Source organism: Corticium candelabrum, chromosome 20 (assembly GCF_963422355.1).
Source record: "Corticium candelabrum chromosome 20, ooCorCand1.1, whole genome shotgun sequence".
NCBI classification, from domain to species: Eukaryota; Metazoa; Porifera; class Homoscleromorpha; order Homosclerophorida; family Plakinidae; genus Corticium; species Corticium candelabrum.
The window spans coordinates 735221-750815 of record NC_085104.1 but is presented as its reverse complement, the minus strand read 5'-3'; the positions used below and the strand labels follow the sequence as shown (position 1 = coordinate 750815).

The following is a 15595-nucleotide window of genomic DNA, read 5'->3' as shown; positions in this document are numbered from 1 at the left end:
CGGGCGCTATAACATCTGCTACAGGAACACCAACAACCGGCTTTGTTGGATGCATTAACACATTGTCAATCAGTGGCAAAGAAATTGATATTAAAGGAAGAGACGTTGTATCGGGCGAGAACGTTGGACAATGTTCGACTGATCCGTGCACTAATATTCCATGTGCAAATGATGGTGTTTGTGAAGACACCGGTTCACGTGTGAGTGACTTCAACTGCACTTGTACGGATGGCTTTAGTGGTGAGACGTGCGATGTATTCAATCCGTGTCACACTGAGCCGTGTTTGCATGGAGGCGTGTGCGTTCTGAACAATAAAAGTTCTGTTGGATATCAGTGCATTTGTACAGTGCTGTTCGTGGGGTTACAGTGTGAAACACCAAGTGAGCAACTTACAGTACAGTGACTCAAACTAAAATTTAATTTTTGTTAATTTAATTTAATTTTTTATTTAATTTTTAAAAACAAATTTAATTTTTATTTAATTTAATTTAATTCTAATTTTATTTATTTATTTTCATTAATTTTTTAAAACAAATTTAATTTAATTTAATTTAATTTTTAAAACAAATTTAATTTAATTTTATTTAATTTTTAAAACAAATTTAATTTAATTTTTATTTAATTTAATTGGATGTTTATTTAATTTTTATTTAATTTATTTATTTAATTAATTAATTTTTATATAATTTACTTTACTTTTTATTTAATTTTATTTAATTTATTTTATTTTATTTTATTTTATTTACTTAATTAATTTTATGTTATTTTATTTTATTTAAAACATAAATTTTTATTCTTATTTAATTTTTATTTTATTTTATTTAAATTTTATTTAAATTTTATTTAATCTATTAATTTAATTTAATTTTTATTTATTTATTTAGATTTGATTTAATCTATTAATTTAATTTATTTCTATTTAAATTTTTTAAAACAAAGTTAATTTTTATTTAATTTTTAAAACAATTAATTAATTTTCATAAATTTATTTAATTTTAAAATTTTAATTTAATTTAATTTAATTTTTATTTAAATTCTTATTTCTGGTTTATAGAGGAAATATCTTTATCAAACACATTTTTGGAATTTTTTGGTGACTCGAGATCAGCATGGGTTATCGATCCCGGTAGTCTGAGAGTTGAAACAGTCTTAACCCTAACAGTCAAATCAACAACCGACAGAAGCAGTGGCATCCTTGCTTGTATCGGTCAAGCAACAACAGACTTCTTAGCACTGTTTGTAGACGATGGCTTTGTGAAGGTGAGCGTGGATTTTGGAGGACTACGCCCACTCGTATTAACCAGTCGGAGTCGCCTAGTTGCTACTCAGTTTGTACTAATCGAGGTAATACGTAGGGATCGCAATGTGCAGCTGAGGGTCGGCGAAGAGGAAAGTGTCGTCCTTTCATATCGACCAAACTTTTTCCTTCTCGATGTGAGCAACCGGTTGTACATCGGCGGTGTGCCGACCTCTCTACTGAATTTTGAGCAAAAGTCAGCGATCGGTGTGACGGCCGGTTTCAAGGGATGTATTGGAAATGTGTTTGTTAATCGACGTCGACTCGATATGGCCGATCTCTTCTCTAGTTATGATGTTAACGTGTGTGATACTGATGCATGTGGTTTGTTATCGCCGTGTAAGAATGGTGGCACTTGTTTATCAAGCGGTGCTTCAATCGTTTGTCAGTGTCCTGTGGACTATCAGGGATTGTCATGTGAGAGGTCGTTTGATCTTTGCTTGATGCGTGGCTGTGCTTCAGGATCGACGTGTACAGTGATTGCAGATCGTGCTGTCTGTCTGTGTCCACTAGGAAAACGTGGAATTCTCTGTGATATTGGTACGTGGATGCAGTAATGTTGCTTGTAGTACAGTATTATTACAACACACACACACACACACACACACACACACACACACACACACACACACACACACACACACACACACACACACACACACACACACACACACACACACACACACACACACACACACATTCACTAATGACTAATGTTGTGTAGGTCTAGAAGCTCAGATTGCAAAGTTTAGTGACGGCTTGTCATCTTTCATGGCTTTCAGCTCTTTACCACTTGAGGCTCGTCAGTCTACACTCATATCAATGTCAATAAAACCGGAGTTTGCAAGTGGTTTGTTGATGTATACCGATGACAGCCCGGCTAAAGTATCAAACGATTTCTTAGCCATTGGTCTCTACGATGGTTATGTGGAGTTACGGTACAATCTCGGTTCTGGAACGGCTGTAATTCGAAGCGAAGAAAAAGTTGGTTTGAACAACTGGCATACGATTGTTGCTGCTAGGACAGAGCAGTCGGGTATGATTGAATGTGATATGCATTTAGAGGTGTAAACGATGTTGATTGGTCGGTCTGTGTTAGGGACACTAGTGCTAGACGATCGGCCTCCTGTAACCGGTTCCAGTCCAGGAACAACAGTGTCTCTCACTGTAAATGCCGAACTGTTTATTGGAGGTGTCGAGCATTTCTCTCAGGTAACCTGATCTGACCTTTAGGTAAAGAAGTATCAAGGAAAATTACGCTATATTAACTAGATAATTATTTATTAATTACTTATTTATTAATTAATTGTTTTTATTAATTATTTTTATTAATTATTTATTTATCATTTTTATTAATTATTTATTAATTATTTATTAATTATTTATTATTTATTTATTTATTAATTATTTATTATTTTTATTAGTTACTTACTAATTTTTTATTTTTATTAATTAAATATATTTAATTGATTCTAATTTATTATTTTGGCAAATAGTTTTTGTTCACAGAACGTTATTGCTCTTTCAGGCTGTTTGTTGGGGGTCAAATGGGTCAAGGACATTTAGTCGCCAAAATTAGTCACCGGGCATTTAGTCTCCAGTACACTTATTGTGCTTATTACTGTCTGTTCTTCACGTTGACGTAATCACGTTAATTAATGGCTTCCACTCATAGCACCTTTTACTTTGCATAGAACACAGTCAATTATAGTCATAGTATAGTCAATTAAGAGCTCACATTGCCAGAATTTTAGACTACCGTTCAACGAAAACTTGTCGATGTCTTACGCAAAACCATTATGGCACAACTTTGTCTGTTCTTTGAGCTTAGTACGCTTTCCGAAATTGCCGTCATTATCATAGGAAACACGCGCAACAATGACCGGAGCAACAGCTACGTAGGCATTTGTACCCCTTGAGTGATTGATACTCTCATCTTGTTGGTGTTCCTTGATGTGATGACAAATGTTTCACGTCTTAACTAATTAATTAACTAACCCCAGTGTTTCCGTGCTGCGTTCTGGTTGTCCATGTAAATGTAATTATCGACTTCTGCAACATAAACTTAAAATTCAATGCGAATAGAACCGTCACTCAACGTAATAAGCACCTGGCGACCATGCTCCTGTGGCGACTAATTGTATGGCGACTAAGTGTACTCCCCACTAAGAGTACTGGCGACTAAACTTCCGCGACTAAATGTCCCTGTGGCGACTAATTGTATGGCGACTAAGTGTACTCCCCACTAAGAGTACTGGCGACTAAACTTCCGCGACTAAATGTCCCTGTGGCGACTAATTGTATGGCGACTAAGTGTACTCCCCACTAAGAGTACTGGCGACTAAACTTCCGCGACTAAATGTCCCTGTGGCGACTAATTGTATGGCGACTAATTGTATGGCGACTAAGTGTACTCCCCACTAAGAGTACTGGCGACTAAACTTCCGCGACTAAATGTCCTGCACTAAATTTCGTCCACTAAATGTCTGGCACCCGTTTGTTGGTGTGGTAAGTAATCCAAATGACATTTAAAATGACCTAAGCTACATTGCTTTTGAAATGAAATGAATGCTTTCTACACGACATACTGTAGAACAGAAGTTTGTGTTACCCTAATATTGTGTGAATTTGCTCCTAATGAGCGCTCAACGCTATGCAGTTTTATTTTGCTGGTTTTTGTCTGGTAATTGTCTGTCTGTCTGTCTGTTGTCTGTCTGTCTGTCTGTTGTCTGTCTGTTGTCTGTCTGTCTGTTGTCTGTCTGTCTCTCTGTCGGTCTCTCAGTCTGTCTATATGTGTATCTGTTTGTCTGTCTGTCTCTCTGTTGTCTGTCTGTCTGTCTGGCTGTCTGTCTGTAGTTGTACAGCCTTGCAACTCTTGTGTGATTTTTAAAAATTTGTCAAAGTTGTCTAAGTGCAATTTTGATGACTTTCTATATGATAAAGACGTTCAACGTTTTGTTCATTGACTATTATTGTTATGCATACGTAAAATTAGCGATTGTTATTAGTAGAGTAAGAGTTCAAATATAATAATCTGTCTGTCTGTCTGTCTGTCTGTCTTGTCTGTCTGTCTGTCTGTTGTCTCGAGCATTTCTCTCAGGTAACCTGATCTAAAGTTACTATTATTATGTCGTGCTCAACCAGATCAGCCTGGTTTGTAAAGTCTATTACAAGTACCAGAAGCAAACCCTGCTTCAGAAGTACTTAGACCATCACGGCTGTCTAGAAAGAAGACATGACTTTATTATTATTATTATTATTATTATTATTATTATTATTATTATTGTTATTATGTATTGGTTATCTTAATTAATCATTTCTTTGCAGGTGAATGAGGATGTTGGCCTCACGTCTGGATTTTCTGGTTGTATCACTGATGTCAGTATCAATTCAGTTAGTTATGATGTCACCATCAGTGACTCTATTCCTGCCAATAACAAACGAGGTCGCAGCATATCTAACTGCCAAGACCATCCGTGCACTAACATTAACTGTCAAAATGGAGGCACATGCTCAAATATTAACGATCTAGGGACATATGGTTGTACTTGTCTGGATGAGTTTGTTGATGACTTTTGCCAGACTGAAGTTGTTGATCCGTGTGAGCAGCTGAATGGTGGTTGCCATTCGGACAGCTTGTGTGTGTTTAATTCAGCTCTGCAGACTCAAACGTGTCAATGTTCATTGAAACCGGAACCGAGAAGAGGAGAATTTTGTAATCAAGTTGGACCGATTTCTATTCCAAAGTTTAAGGGAAACGGTTTTATTGAATTTGTGGTTTCGTTTGGTGATACTCGGAAGACGTCAGTAGCTTTCAATGTTTCATCTCAAGCGACCAATGGTCTGATCTTGTTCGTGCAGTCGACAGCGGTACTGTTGTGTTGTGTTTGAGTTAGTGTGGTGAAGTGGGTTGTGATGTGTGGGTGGTGTGTGTTGTAGATTGGAGTTGGTGATTTTTTAGCTGTTGGTGTGAGGAATGGATTTATCGAGTTTAGGTTGGTGGTAGATTGTGTGTTCATGTGACTACAGACAGACAGGCAGATTGTTTTATTCTTGACAGACAGACAGACGGACAGACAGACAGACAGACGGACAGACACACGGACAGATGGACAGACGGACTATAGACAGACAGACTACAGACAGACAGACAGAGACAGACAGACTACAGACAGACAGACAGACAGACAGAGACAGACAGACTACAGACAGACAGACAGACTACAGACAGACAGACGGACAGACAGTCAGACAGACGGACTACAGACAGACAGATGGACTACAGACAGACAAACAGACAAACAGACAGACGGACGGACAGACAGATTACAGACAGACGGACGGATAGACAGACTACAGACAAACAGAGAGACAGACAGACAAACAGACAGACGGACTACAGACAGACAGCTCACTCTTTAAGTCGTCTTCCTCATTTGTTTGGAGATCTCACTAGTCCAATCAAGAACATCTCTTGTCCAATCCCAAGTTGTACTTCTGTTGGATCCATTAGTCATCAGCTTCATCTCGCTCTACCTGAAGACAAATCTCTAGCTGATCTGATGTGTAACACTAAAAAGTTACAACAAAAATTGAACTTGCAAAGAACTGACAACATTGTATCTTCTATTCTTGCAAACCCTCAATCTAAGCGTTCTTCTGCAAGATTTAGGTCTCTTCAGGGAACAGGAGCAGGTGCGTGGCTTGACTCAATACCACAATCAGCGAAGTTTGCATTAAAGCCTGGCGAGTTTCGTCTTGCAACACGCTTGAGACTGGGTTGTGAAATGCCCTTGGGATCTGTTGTGTCAACCTGTGAATGCGGAAAAGATGTTGACAGAGATGGCTATCACCTTCTAACATGCAAGAGCGGGGGCGGACCTGTCTGGACTCACGAAACACTGTCCAGTGTATGGAGCAGCTGCCTACAACAACTTAAAATGACACACCAAAGGGAACCAAGGAATTGCTACATTAATAGTAATGATAGACCTGATATCATTGCATTTGATGCACAATCTGGTTGCGATATCGAATTGGACATTTCTGTGGCTCACCCATGGGCACAACAGATTCTTTCTCAAGCAGCTTTGGAAGATGGTGCAGCTGCATCCAAAAGAGAGCTTGAAAAGGCACAGAAATATGGTGGTGAGTGGAACATGTGGGGTCGCACCTCTAACTGCATTGCCTTGGTTTTCGAACATTTTGGAAGATGGGGACAAGATGCTGTTGACTTTCTCAATCGCTTGTCACACCAGTCAACAGATGAAGATGGAAGATCAAATGGCAGAGAGTTCAAGACGTACTGGCGTCGCTGTTTATCAATAGCTTTACAAAGATGCAATGCTAATGTTTTATGTAAAAAATTAGGAAGAGTAGTACGATCAAAGGACTCAACTGAACCGTGTTTTGCTAATTAGATAGATTGATAAAGTAGCCCATTATGGGCTCTTAGACTTTGTGATTTTAGTTCTAATTGTCTTAGACTGTAATAGCGATGATGTGTGAAAATATATGTATTGACAGACAGACGGACAGACAAGCAGACAGACGGACTACAGACAGACAGACGGACTGCAGACAGACAGACAGATGGGCGGACAGACAGATTACAGACAGGCAGAAAGACAGATAGACGGACGGATAGACAGACTACAGACAAACAGAGAGACAGACAGACAAACAGACAGACGGACTACAGACAGACAGACGGACGGACGGACAGATAGCTTACAGACAGGCAGAGAGACAGATGGATGGACAGACAGACTACAGACAGACAGAGAGACAGACGGACGGACAGACAGACTACAGACAGACAGAGAGATAGACAGACAAACAGACAAACGGACTACAGACAGACGGGCGGACGGACAGACAGGCTACAGACAGACAGACAGATATACAAACCAGACATCTAGACAACAGATTAATTAAAAAATGATCAAACATCCAGCCAGTAGACAGACACATATACAGACATACAGACCGTCAACTATTTAATCTTTGCTGTATTTCTATCATCACTTCTTTTCATTTACAGAATAGATTTAGGCGGAGGTCTCTTTCACCTGACATCTCATGTCAACATAACCTCTTCATCAAGCTACCACTCAGTAGTGATCACAAGGTGATCATATAATACAAGCAAACAAACAAGCTTACTTGCAGCCACACCCACCTTGTCTGTTTTTTCCAGAAATTCTCAACTGGTTACAATCACTGTAGATGATGAAGTCGTATCAGGCATAACACCAGGATCAAACATTGGTCTAGACGTGGGATCGATTTGGTACGCTGGTGGTATAACAAGTGATGTCAGTGAGTATGAATACATACTCGATGGAGTCTACTCAACGGGTCTTATTGGATGTCTGCGTCAACTGGAAGTCAATGGTGTTATTCTTGATGTGGAAAAAGATGCTCGGAATGGACGAAATGTAGACAGCTGTGAGCAGTAGAGCACGAAACTTTAGGTTTCGATACACGATGTCAGTGCAACTCGATTGGATGGACACACTCAAATCAATTAACTGGAATGTAACGTGTCTGCTTGCAATAGTTAATTGGAGATTTAAAGTAAAATTTTGGTTGGATTTTGCTACCCACTACATCAAAATAAATAAATATTTGAAATTGGAGTACGCTTGGCGCAATCAAACCCGCGCGTTGTTCTAGCAATTTACTGCCGCGCGTTTCAAAATAGGCCTTCTATAATTTGATTGGCTCTAATTCAGGCATCGATGTTTTTAGTGTGGTTTCTGTTAGATGATGGTGCCTGTAAGTGCATGTCCGGTGAAGCCACCGTGTGGGACCCCACCCAGTGTTACAACTTTACTTCAGCTGCAGTTCACGCTATTGGGCCGCCGGGACGATGCCTCTGCAGTACTACTCTAGATGGCTACTGAATACGATGGCTACAGCAGTCTTGTGTTGTTTACTGGCGCATCCGGGAGAGATGGCAGTGCCAACATGTCTTGACCCTGTCAACAGCACCGACACAGCGTGTCCTGCTGCGTCACGATGCTGGGAAGGAGATCGACCTGATGTGAACGTTGAATGGTCGCTTTACAATCAATGTGAGAGATGCGTGTTTGCTCAACAGAAGTCTGTTGTTGTACAAGATGGCCAGAGAGTAAGATTTGTGACTGATGGTTCATTTCAGATCAATCGCAATCTGGAGATCTGGAAACTGTTTTTTGAATTCGAGCTTGAAGCTTGTTTTTTCGAAGGAGCAACTTTGGTAGGGAGGTTGGCTCCACGTCCTGATGAGATTCCATTGCCGCCCCCTCCCACTGGACATTCCTATTCTCTTAATGTGACGTCATTTTTGACAGTCGGTGCTAACCATTTTATTTCACTCAATAGAGAGTTGGATGAGGGACCACCAGGAAGCATATCAAACTGTGAGCAAGGTGCAAGGTTGACTGTTCATGTCGGAGAGTTTCTTTGTGGTAATAATAGCGAGGCACCTTGCAACGATCGAGGGCCGTGTGTGTTTCGACGGTCTTCATCACAGTTTGTTTGTCAGTGTCCGGGTGGGTACACTGGATCGGAGTGCGAAGAAATTGATGAGTGTTTTAATAACACGGCATGTGGAGATCCATTAGTTGAGGGTGTCTGTGTTGACACAGCATGTAACTTTTCATGTGATTGTTTTGGAGCCAGAGAAAACCCTAGTGGTCAAGCATGTGATGTTGTACAAGAAGATTGTAGCATGAACCCTTGTCTCAATGGTGGGACTTGCTCTTTTATTGAGGGGCTAATATGTGATTGTCTACCTGGATTTGATCGTAACAATTTCTGTGCTAATATTGATGAATGTGCTTCAAATCCATGCGTAAATGGAGGAACCTGTGTAGATCAGATTGACAGTTATGTGTGTAGGTGTCATGACGGATACACAGGAGTACACTGTGAAACTAACGAAAACGAGTGCACACCCAGGTTTCGTCCGAATCCTTGCTTACATGGAGGATTATGCACTGATGGTGTTAATGATGTTTCATGTTTCTGTGTTTCTCCTTGGACGGGGAAATTTTGTCAGATTCATGAGAACGACTGTTTCTTTGCTTCGTGCGTAAATGGTGGTACGTGTGTGGATGGTAATATGACGCATTCTTGTGTTTGTGCAGACGGATATAGTGGGATGTCGTGTGAGTCAGAGATTAACGAATGTGATTCCTTGCCTTGCCAAAATGGTGGAAGCTGCAGCGATCTTGTGAATGGTTTTGTTTGTAGTTGTCTGTTTGGCTATACTGGTAGGCTGTGTGAAATCGATGGCAGTGCATGTTTTGATCCAGTTAACAGAACAGATACAACGTGTCCAGACATGTCTCAATGTTGGGAAGGCACTCACTCCAATGTGACTGTAGTATGGTCTCTTTATGATCAATGCAAAGACTGTTTTTTTGCTCAGCAGACACCGTTAATTATTGCAGAAGGTGACAGAGTAGTGTTTGTGACTGACGGCTCTTTCCAGAGCAATCGAAATCTTGAAATCTGGCACGTCAACTTTGACTTCGACTTTCACGATTGTTTCTTTGAAGAAGCAGAACATGTAGGGAACATTGCTCCTCGACCTGATGGCAGTCGGCCACCTCCACCTCCCTTTGATCATGTTTACTCTCTTGATGTCACATCATTGTTGCGGCCCGGTTTTAACTACTTCATTGATTTTGAATCGGAAATTGGAGGTGAAGTTTCAAACTGCCAACAAGGTTCTCGTCTGGTTATTCATGTCGGTGAGATTCGTTGTGGTGATACATCCAGCTCCGTTTGCAACAACAGAGGTCCTTGTGTGTTTAATGCTTTATCTTCAAGCTTTATGTGTCAATGTCTCGGTGGATATTTGGGACCGGAATGTGAAGAAATTGATGAATGCTTTACTAACACAGCATGTGGAGATCCGTTGGTGGAAGGCGTATGTGTTGATACAATCTGTGATTTTACATGCCACTGCTTTGGAGGAAGAACAAACTTTGAGAACAATCAGGCATGTGACGTGGTACCAACAGACTGCAGCAGTAATCCTTGTCTTAATGGAGGGAATTGCTCATTTACAGAGGGGATCGTATGTGACTGTCCACCCGGATTTGATCGTAACAATTTTTGTGCAAACATTAATGAATGTGCTTCAAATCCATGCAGAAATGGTGGAACGTGTGTAGATCAAATTAACAGGCATGAATGTAGGTGTCATGCTGGATTCACAGGAGTCAACTGTGACAGTGATATAGATGAGTGTTCATTGCCAAATCATCCAAATCCGTGTTTACAAGGAATCTGCACTGATGGCATTAATGACCTTTCCTGTTCTTGTTTCGATATGTGGACAGGGAAGTTTTGTCAGATTCATGAGAATGACTGTCTTAGTGCTCAATGCGTAAACGGTGCTACATGTGTGGATGGGAATATGACACATACTTGTGCTTGTGCTGATGGATATAGTGGAGTGTCATGTGAGTCAGAGATTAATGAATGTGATTCTTCACCTTGCCAAAATGGCGGGAATTGCACTGACTTAATCAATGGTTACAACTGTGAATGTGCAGTGGGTTTTACAGGGTTCAATTGCTCTATCAACATCAATGATTGTGCGTCTAGTCCCTGTACAAATGGTGGAGACTGCACCGACTTTTTAAACAGTTACAGTTGCACATGTTTGTCTGGCTTTACTGGTGAAACATGCGAGACTGATATTGATGAATGTGCATCAATGCCATGTCAGAATTCAGGTTTGTGTAGTGATTTGCCAGGTGGATTTAGGTGTCGTTGCCGGTCTGGTTTTACTGGAGACATTTGTGAGACTGATTTTGATGAATGTGGCTCTAATCCATGCAGTAATGGAGGTACATGCAATGACATGGTGAATGGTTTTACGTGTAACTGTCTGTCTGGTTTTACGGGAGACATTTGTGACATTGACGTTAACGAATGTGCGTCAATACCTTGTCAAAATGATGGTGTATGTAGTGACATAGTGAATGGCTTTGTGTGTGAGTGTTTGCTGGGTTTTACTGGAGACATTTGTGACATTGACGTTAACGAATGTGCGTCAATGCCTTGTCAAAATGATGGTGTATGTAGTGATGTAGTGAATGGCTTTGTGTGTGAGTGTTTGCCGGGTTTTACTGGAGACACGTGTGAGACAGATATTAATGAATGTATCTCAAGACCTTGTCTGAATGGAGGCTCATGCAATGACGAAATTGATGGATTTATTTGTGAATGTCAGCCTGGTTTCGATGGTCTTGTGTGTCAAAATGATGTAGACGAGTGTGTTTCACAGCCATGTCAAAATGGAGCCACATGTAATGACGTCATCAATGGCTTTGTGTGTCAGTGCCAGTCTGGATTTACGGATGTTATATGTGGTACAGACATTGACGAATGTGCCTCAATACCTTGTCAGAATGAAGGTCTATGTAGTGACGTAGTGAATGGCTTTGTGTGTGAGTGTTTGCCAGGTTTTACTGGAGACACGTGTGAGACAGATATTGATGAATGTATCTCAAGACCTTGTCTGAATGAAGGCTTATGCAGTGACAGAGTCAATGGATTTATTTGTGAATGTCAGCTTGGTTTTGATGGTCTTGTGTGTCAAAATGATGTAGAGGAGTGTGTTTCACAGCCATGTCAAAATGGAGCCACATGTAATGACGTCATCAATGGCTTTGTGTGTCAGTGCCAGTCTGGATTTACGGATGTTATATGTGGTACTGACATTGACGAATGTGCCTCAATACCTTGTCAGAATGAAGGTCTATGTAGTGACGTAGTGAATGGCTTTGTGTGTGAGTGTTTGCCAGGTTTTACTGGAGACACGTGTGAGACAGATATTGATGAATGTATCTCAAGACCTTGTCTGAATGAAGGCTTATGCAGTGACAGAGTCAATGGATTTATTTGTGAATGTCAGCTTGGTTTTGATGGTCTTGTGTGTCAAAATGATGTAGAGGAGTGTGTTTCACAGCCATGTCAAAATGGAGCCACATGTAATGACGTCATCAATGGCTTTGTGTGTCAGTGCCTGTCTGGATTTACGGATGTTATATGTGGTACAGACATTGACGAATGTGCCTCAATACCTTGTCAGAATGAAGGTCTATGTAGTGACGTAGTGAATGGCTTTGTGTGTGAGTGTTTGCCAGGTTTTACTGGAGACACGTGTGAGACAGATATTGATGAATGTATCTCAAGACCTTGTCTGAATGAAGGCTTATGCAGTGACAGAGTCAATGGATTTATTTGTGAATGTCAGCTTGGTTTTGATGGTCTTGTGTGTCAAAATGATGTAGATGAGTGTGTTTCACAGCCATGTCAAAATGGAGCCACATGTAATGACGTCATCAATGGCTTTGTGTGTCAGTGCCAGTCTGGATTTACGGATGTTATATGTGGTACTGACATTGACGAATGTGCCTCAATACCTTGTCAGAATGAAGGTCTATGTAGTGACGTAGTGAATGGCTTTGTGTGTGAGTGTTTGCCAGGTTTTACTGGAGACACATGTGAGACAGATATTGATGAATGTATCTCAAGACCTTGTCTGAATGAAGGCTTATGCAGTGACAGAGTCAATGGATTTATTTGTGAATGTCAGCTTGGTTTTGATGGTCTTGTGTGTCAAAATGATGTAGAGGAGTGTGTTTCACAGCCATGTCAAAATGGAGCCACATGTAATGACGTCATCAATGGCTTTGTGTGTCAGTGCCAGTCTGGATTTACGGATGTTATATGTGGTACTGACATTGACGAATGTGCCTCAATACCTTGTCAGAATGAAGGTCTATGTAGTGACGTAGTGAATGGCTTTGTGTGTGAGTGTTTGCCAGGTTTTACTGGAGACACGTGTGAGACAGATATTGATGAATGTATCTCAAGACCTTGTCTGAATGAAGGCTTATGCAGTGACAGAGTCAATGGATTTATTTGTGAATGTCAGCTTGGTTTTGATGGTCTTGTGTGTCAAAATGATGTAGAGGAGTGTGTTTCACAGCCATGTCAAAATGGAGCCACATGTAATGACGTCATCAATGGCTTTGTGTGTCAGTGCCTGTCTGGATTTACGGATGTTATATGTGGTACAGACATTGATGAATGTGCCTCAATACCTTGTCAAAATGGAGGCACATGCAATGAGAGGGTCGATGGGTTTTTGTGTAGTTGTTTAGTTGGCTTTACTGGTTCAGTTTGTGAGATCAACATTAACGAATGTGACTCAGTGCCTTGTTTGAATGGCGGTTTTTGCAATGATGAGATCAACGGTTTTGCTTGTGAATGTCAGCCTGGTTTTAACGGTTTAGTGTGTCAAAGTGATATCAATGAGTGTGCCTCTAGTCCATGCCAAACTGAAGGCATCTGTGTTGATCGAGTTAACAGTTTCATATGTGGGTGTGTGGAGGGCTTTACTGGAACTTTATGTGAAACTAATATTGATGACTGTGCATCTAGTCCATGTCAGAACGGTGGACAATGTATAGATGGAATAACCCGATACACGTGTCAGTGTATACCTGGCTTCATTGGGATACATTGTGAGACAAATGTTAATGAATGTGCATCCAATCCATGCCAGAATGGTGGGCTATGTATTGATCTTATTAACCAATATCAGTGTGCTTGCCTTTCAGGATTCACAGACATCAACTGTCAAACAAACATTAATGAATGTGAATCCAATCCTTGCCAGAGTCAAGGGGTGTGTACGGATAACATCAATAGTTTTACCTGCACATGTGTACCAGGATTTACGGGAACCTTGTGTCAGACCAATATCAACGAGTGTGCCTCTAGTCCATGCCGAAATGGAGGCAGCTGTATAGATCGATTTAACCACTTCGTCTGTGAATGTTTTCCGGGCTTCATTGGAACTATATGTGAAACTAATATTGATGACTGTACATCTAGTCCGTGTCAGAGCGGTGGACAATGTATTGATGGGATCAACAGATATGATTGTCATTGTGCTTCGGGATATACTGGCATCAACTGTCAAACAAACATTAATGAATGTGAATCCAATCCTTGCCAGAATCAAGGGGTGTGCGTGGACCACATCAATAGTTTTACCTGCACATGTGTACCAGGATTTACGGGAGTCTTGTGTCAGACCAATATAGACGAGTGTGGATCTAATCCATGCCAAAATGGAGGCAGCTGTATAGATCAAGGTAACAGGTTTATCTGTGAATGTGTGGAGGGCTTCTTTGGAATCCTTTGTGAAACTAATATTGATGACTGTGCATCTAGTCCATGTCAGAATGGTGGAGGATGTGTAGACGGAGTGTCACGATACACATGCTTTTGTATTGCTGGCTTTATTGGGATACACTGTGAAACAAATGTTAATGAATGTGCATCCAATCCATGCCAGAATGGTGGACAATGTCTAAATCTCATCAACAGGTATGAATGTAACTGTCCTGCAGGATATGATGGCATAAACTGTCAGATCAACATCAATGAATGTGCATTAAACCCGTGTGTTCAAGGCACTTGTACAGACCTTGTAAATGGTTTCCTATGCACTTGTTTTGCGGGATCTACTGGAACCTTGTGTGATAGTATTATCAATGAATGTTTATCTAACCCATGTCAGAATGGTGCAACCTGTATTGATCGTGTCAACCGGTTCATTTGTGAGTGTCCAGACGGTTTCTCTGGTACTCTTTGTCAAACCAATAATGACGATTGTGCATCCAATCCGTGTCAGAATGGTGGAACTTGCATAGATGTTGTTGCCGGTTACTCGTGTCAGTGTCACGTCCATTTTACCGGGAGTCATTGTCAGACGAGTCTGAACGAATGCGTATGCAACCCATGCCAAAACGGCGGAGGTTGCATCGATTTGTTTGATGGGTTCAACTGTGTTTGTGTTGACGGGTTTGCTGGAGATGTGTGTGAAGTTGATATCAATGAATGCCATTCAAATCCTTGTGAAAATGATGGAATGTGTATTGACTCGGTGAGAGGTTACGTCTGTAACTGCTCGCAGTTTTACACAGGAGTTCATTGCAATAGTCTCGTTAGAGGTTGTGACCTAACCGCATGTCAGAACGGTGGGACATGTGAGCACATAGCAGACAACATCGATCCGTTTTGCTCATGTACTTGGGGATTTACAGGCGTCGCTTGCGAACAAGGTGCATTAGTGCGTTGTCATTATCTGTTACTCGCTATTAATCGATTTTTATTGCAGATCTTGCTATAACTATTCCTGCATTTGGACATCCATTTGAGTCCTATTTGCAAGTAAATGGAGACGTAAGAAATGCAACAGATCGAAATGTATC

General features: G+C 40.7%; 2 protein-coding genes across 2 annotated transcripts in view; both read left to right on the top strand.

The window, feature by feature from the left end:
* LOC134196015 (protein eyes shut homolog) overlaps positions 1-7933 on the top strand; it is a 10258-nt gene extending 2325 nt beyond the window's left edge. The window contains exons 3-10 of the mRNA XM_062665097.1: positions 1-381; positions 1056-1838; positions 2023-2334; positions 2398-2510; positions 4626-5168; positions 5238-5293; positions 7342-7428; positions 7498-7933. The exon at positions 1-381 is cut by the window's left edge and continues 110 nt beyond it. Coding sequence (XP_062521081.1) covers positions 1-381; positions 1056-1838; positions 2023-2334; positions 2398-2510; positions 4626-5168; positions 5238-5293; positions 7342-7428; positions 7498-7759 — 2537 coding nt within the window. The 3' untranslated portion in view covers positions 7760-7933. The remainder of the gene's footprint in view (positions 382-1055; positions 1839-2022; positions 2335-2397; positions 2511-4625; positions 5169-5237; positions 5294-7341; positions 7429-7497) is intronic.
* Positions 7934-8211: 278 nt separating this feature from the next.
* Positions 8212-15158, top strand: LOC134196014 (neurogenic locus notch homolog protein 1-like). The gene is made up of 3 exons (XM_062665096.1): positions 8212-13916; positions 14025-15019; positions 15061-15158. Exons 1-3 carry the CDS (start codon positions 8212-8214, stop codon positions 15156-15158), a joined length of 6798 nt encoding a protein of 2265 aa, XP_062521080.1.
* The last annotated feature ends 437 nt before the right edge of the window (positions 15159-15595 follow it).

Excerpts from the sequence above, each read along its gene's own strand:
- LOC134196014 (XM_062665096.1), top strand. The coding sequence starts at position 8,212 with ATGGCTACAGCAGTCTTGTGTTGTTTACTGGCGCATCCGGGAGAGATG. Across the intron at positions 13,917-14,024 it reads GATCTTATTAACCAATATCA|TTTTACCTGCACATGTGTAC; the intron begins GTGTGCTTGCCT and ends TAACATCAATAG. Across the intron at positions 15,020-15,060 it reads ATCCAATCCGTGTCAGAATG|TGTCACGTCCATTTTACCGG; the intron begins GTGGAACTTGCA and ends TACTCGTGTCAG.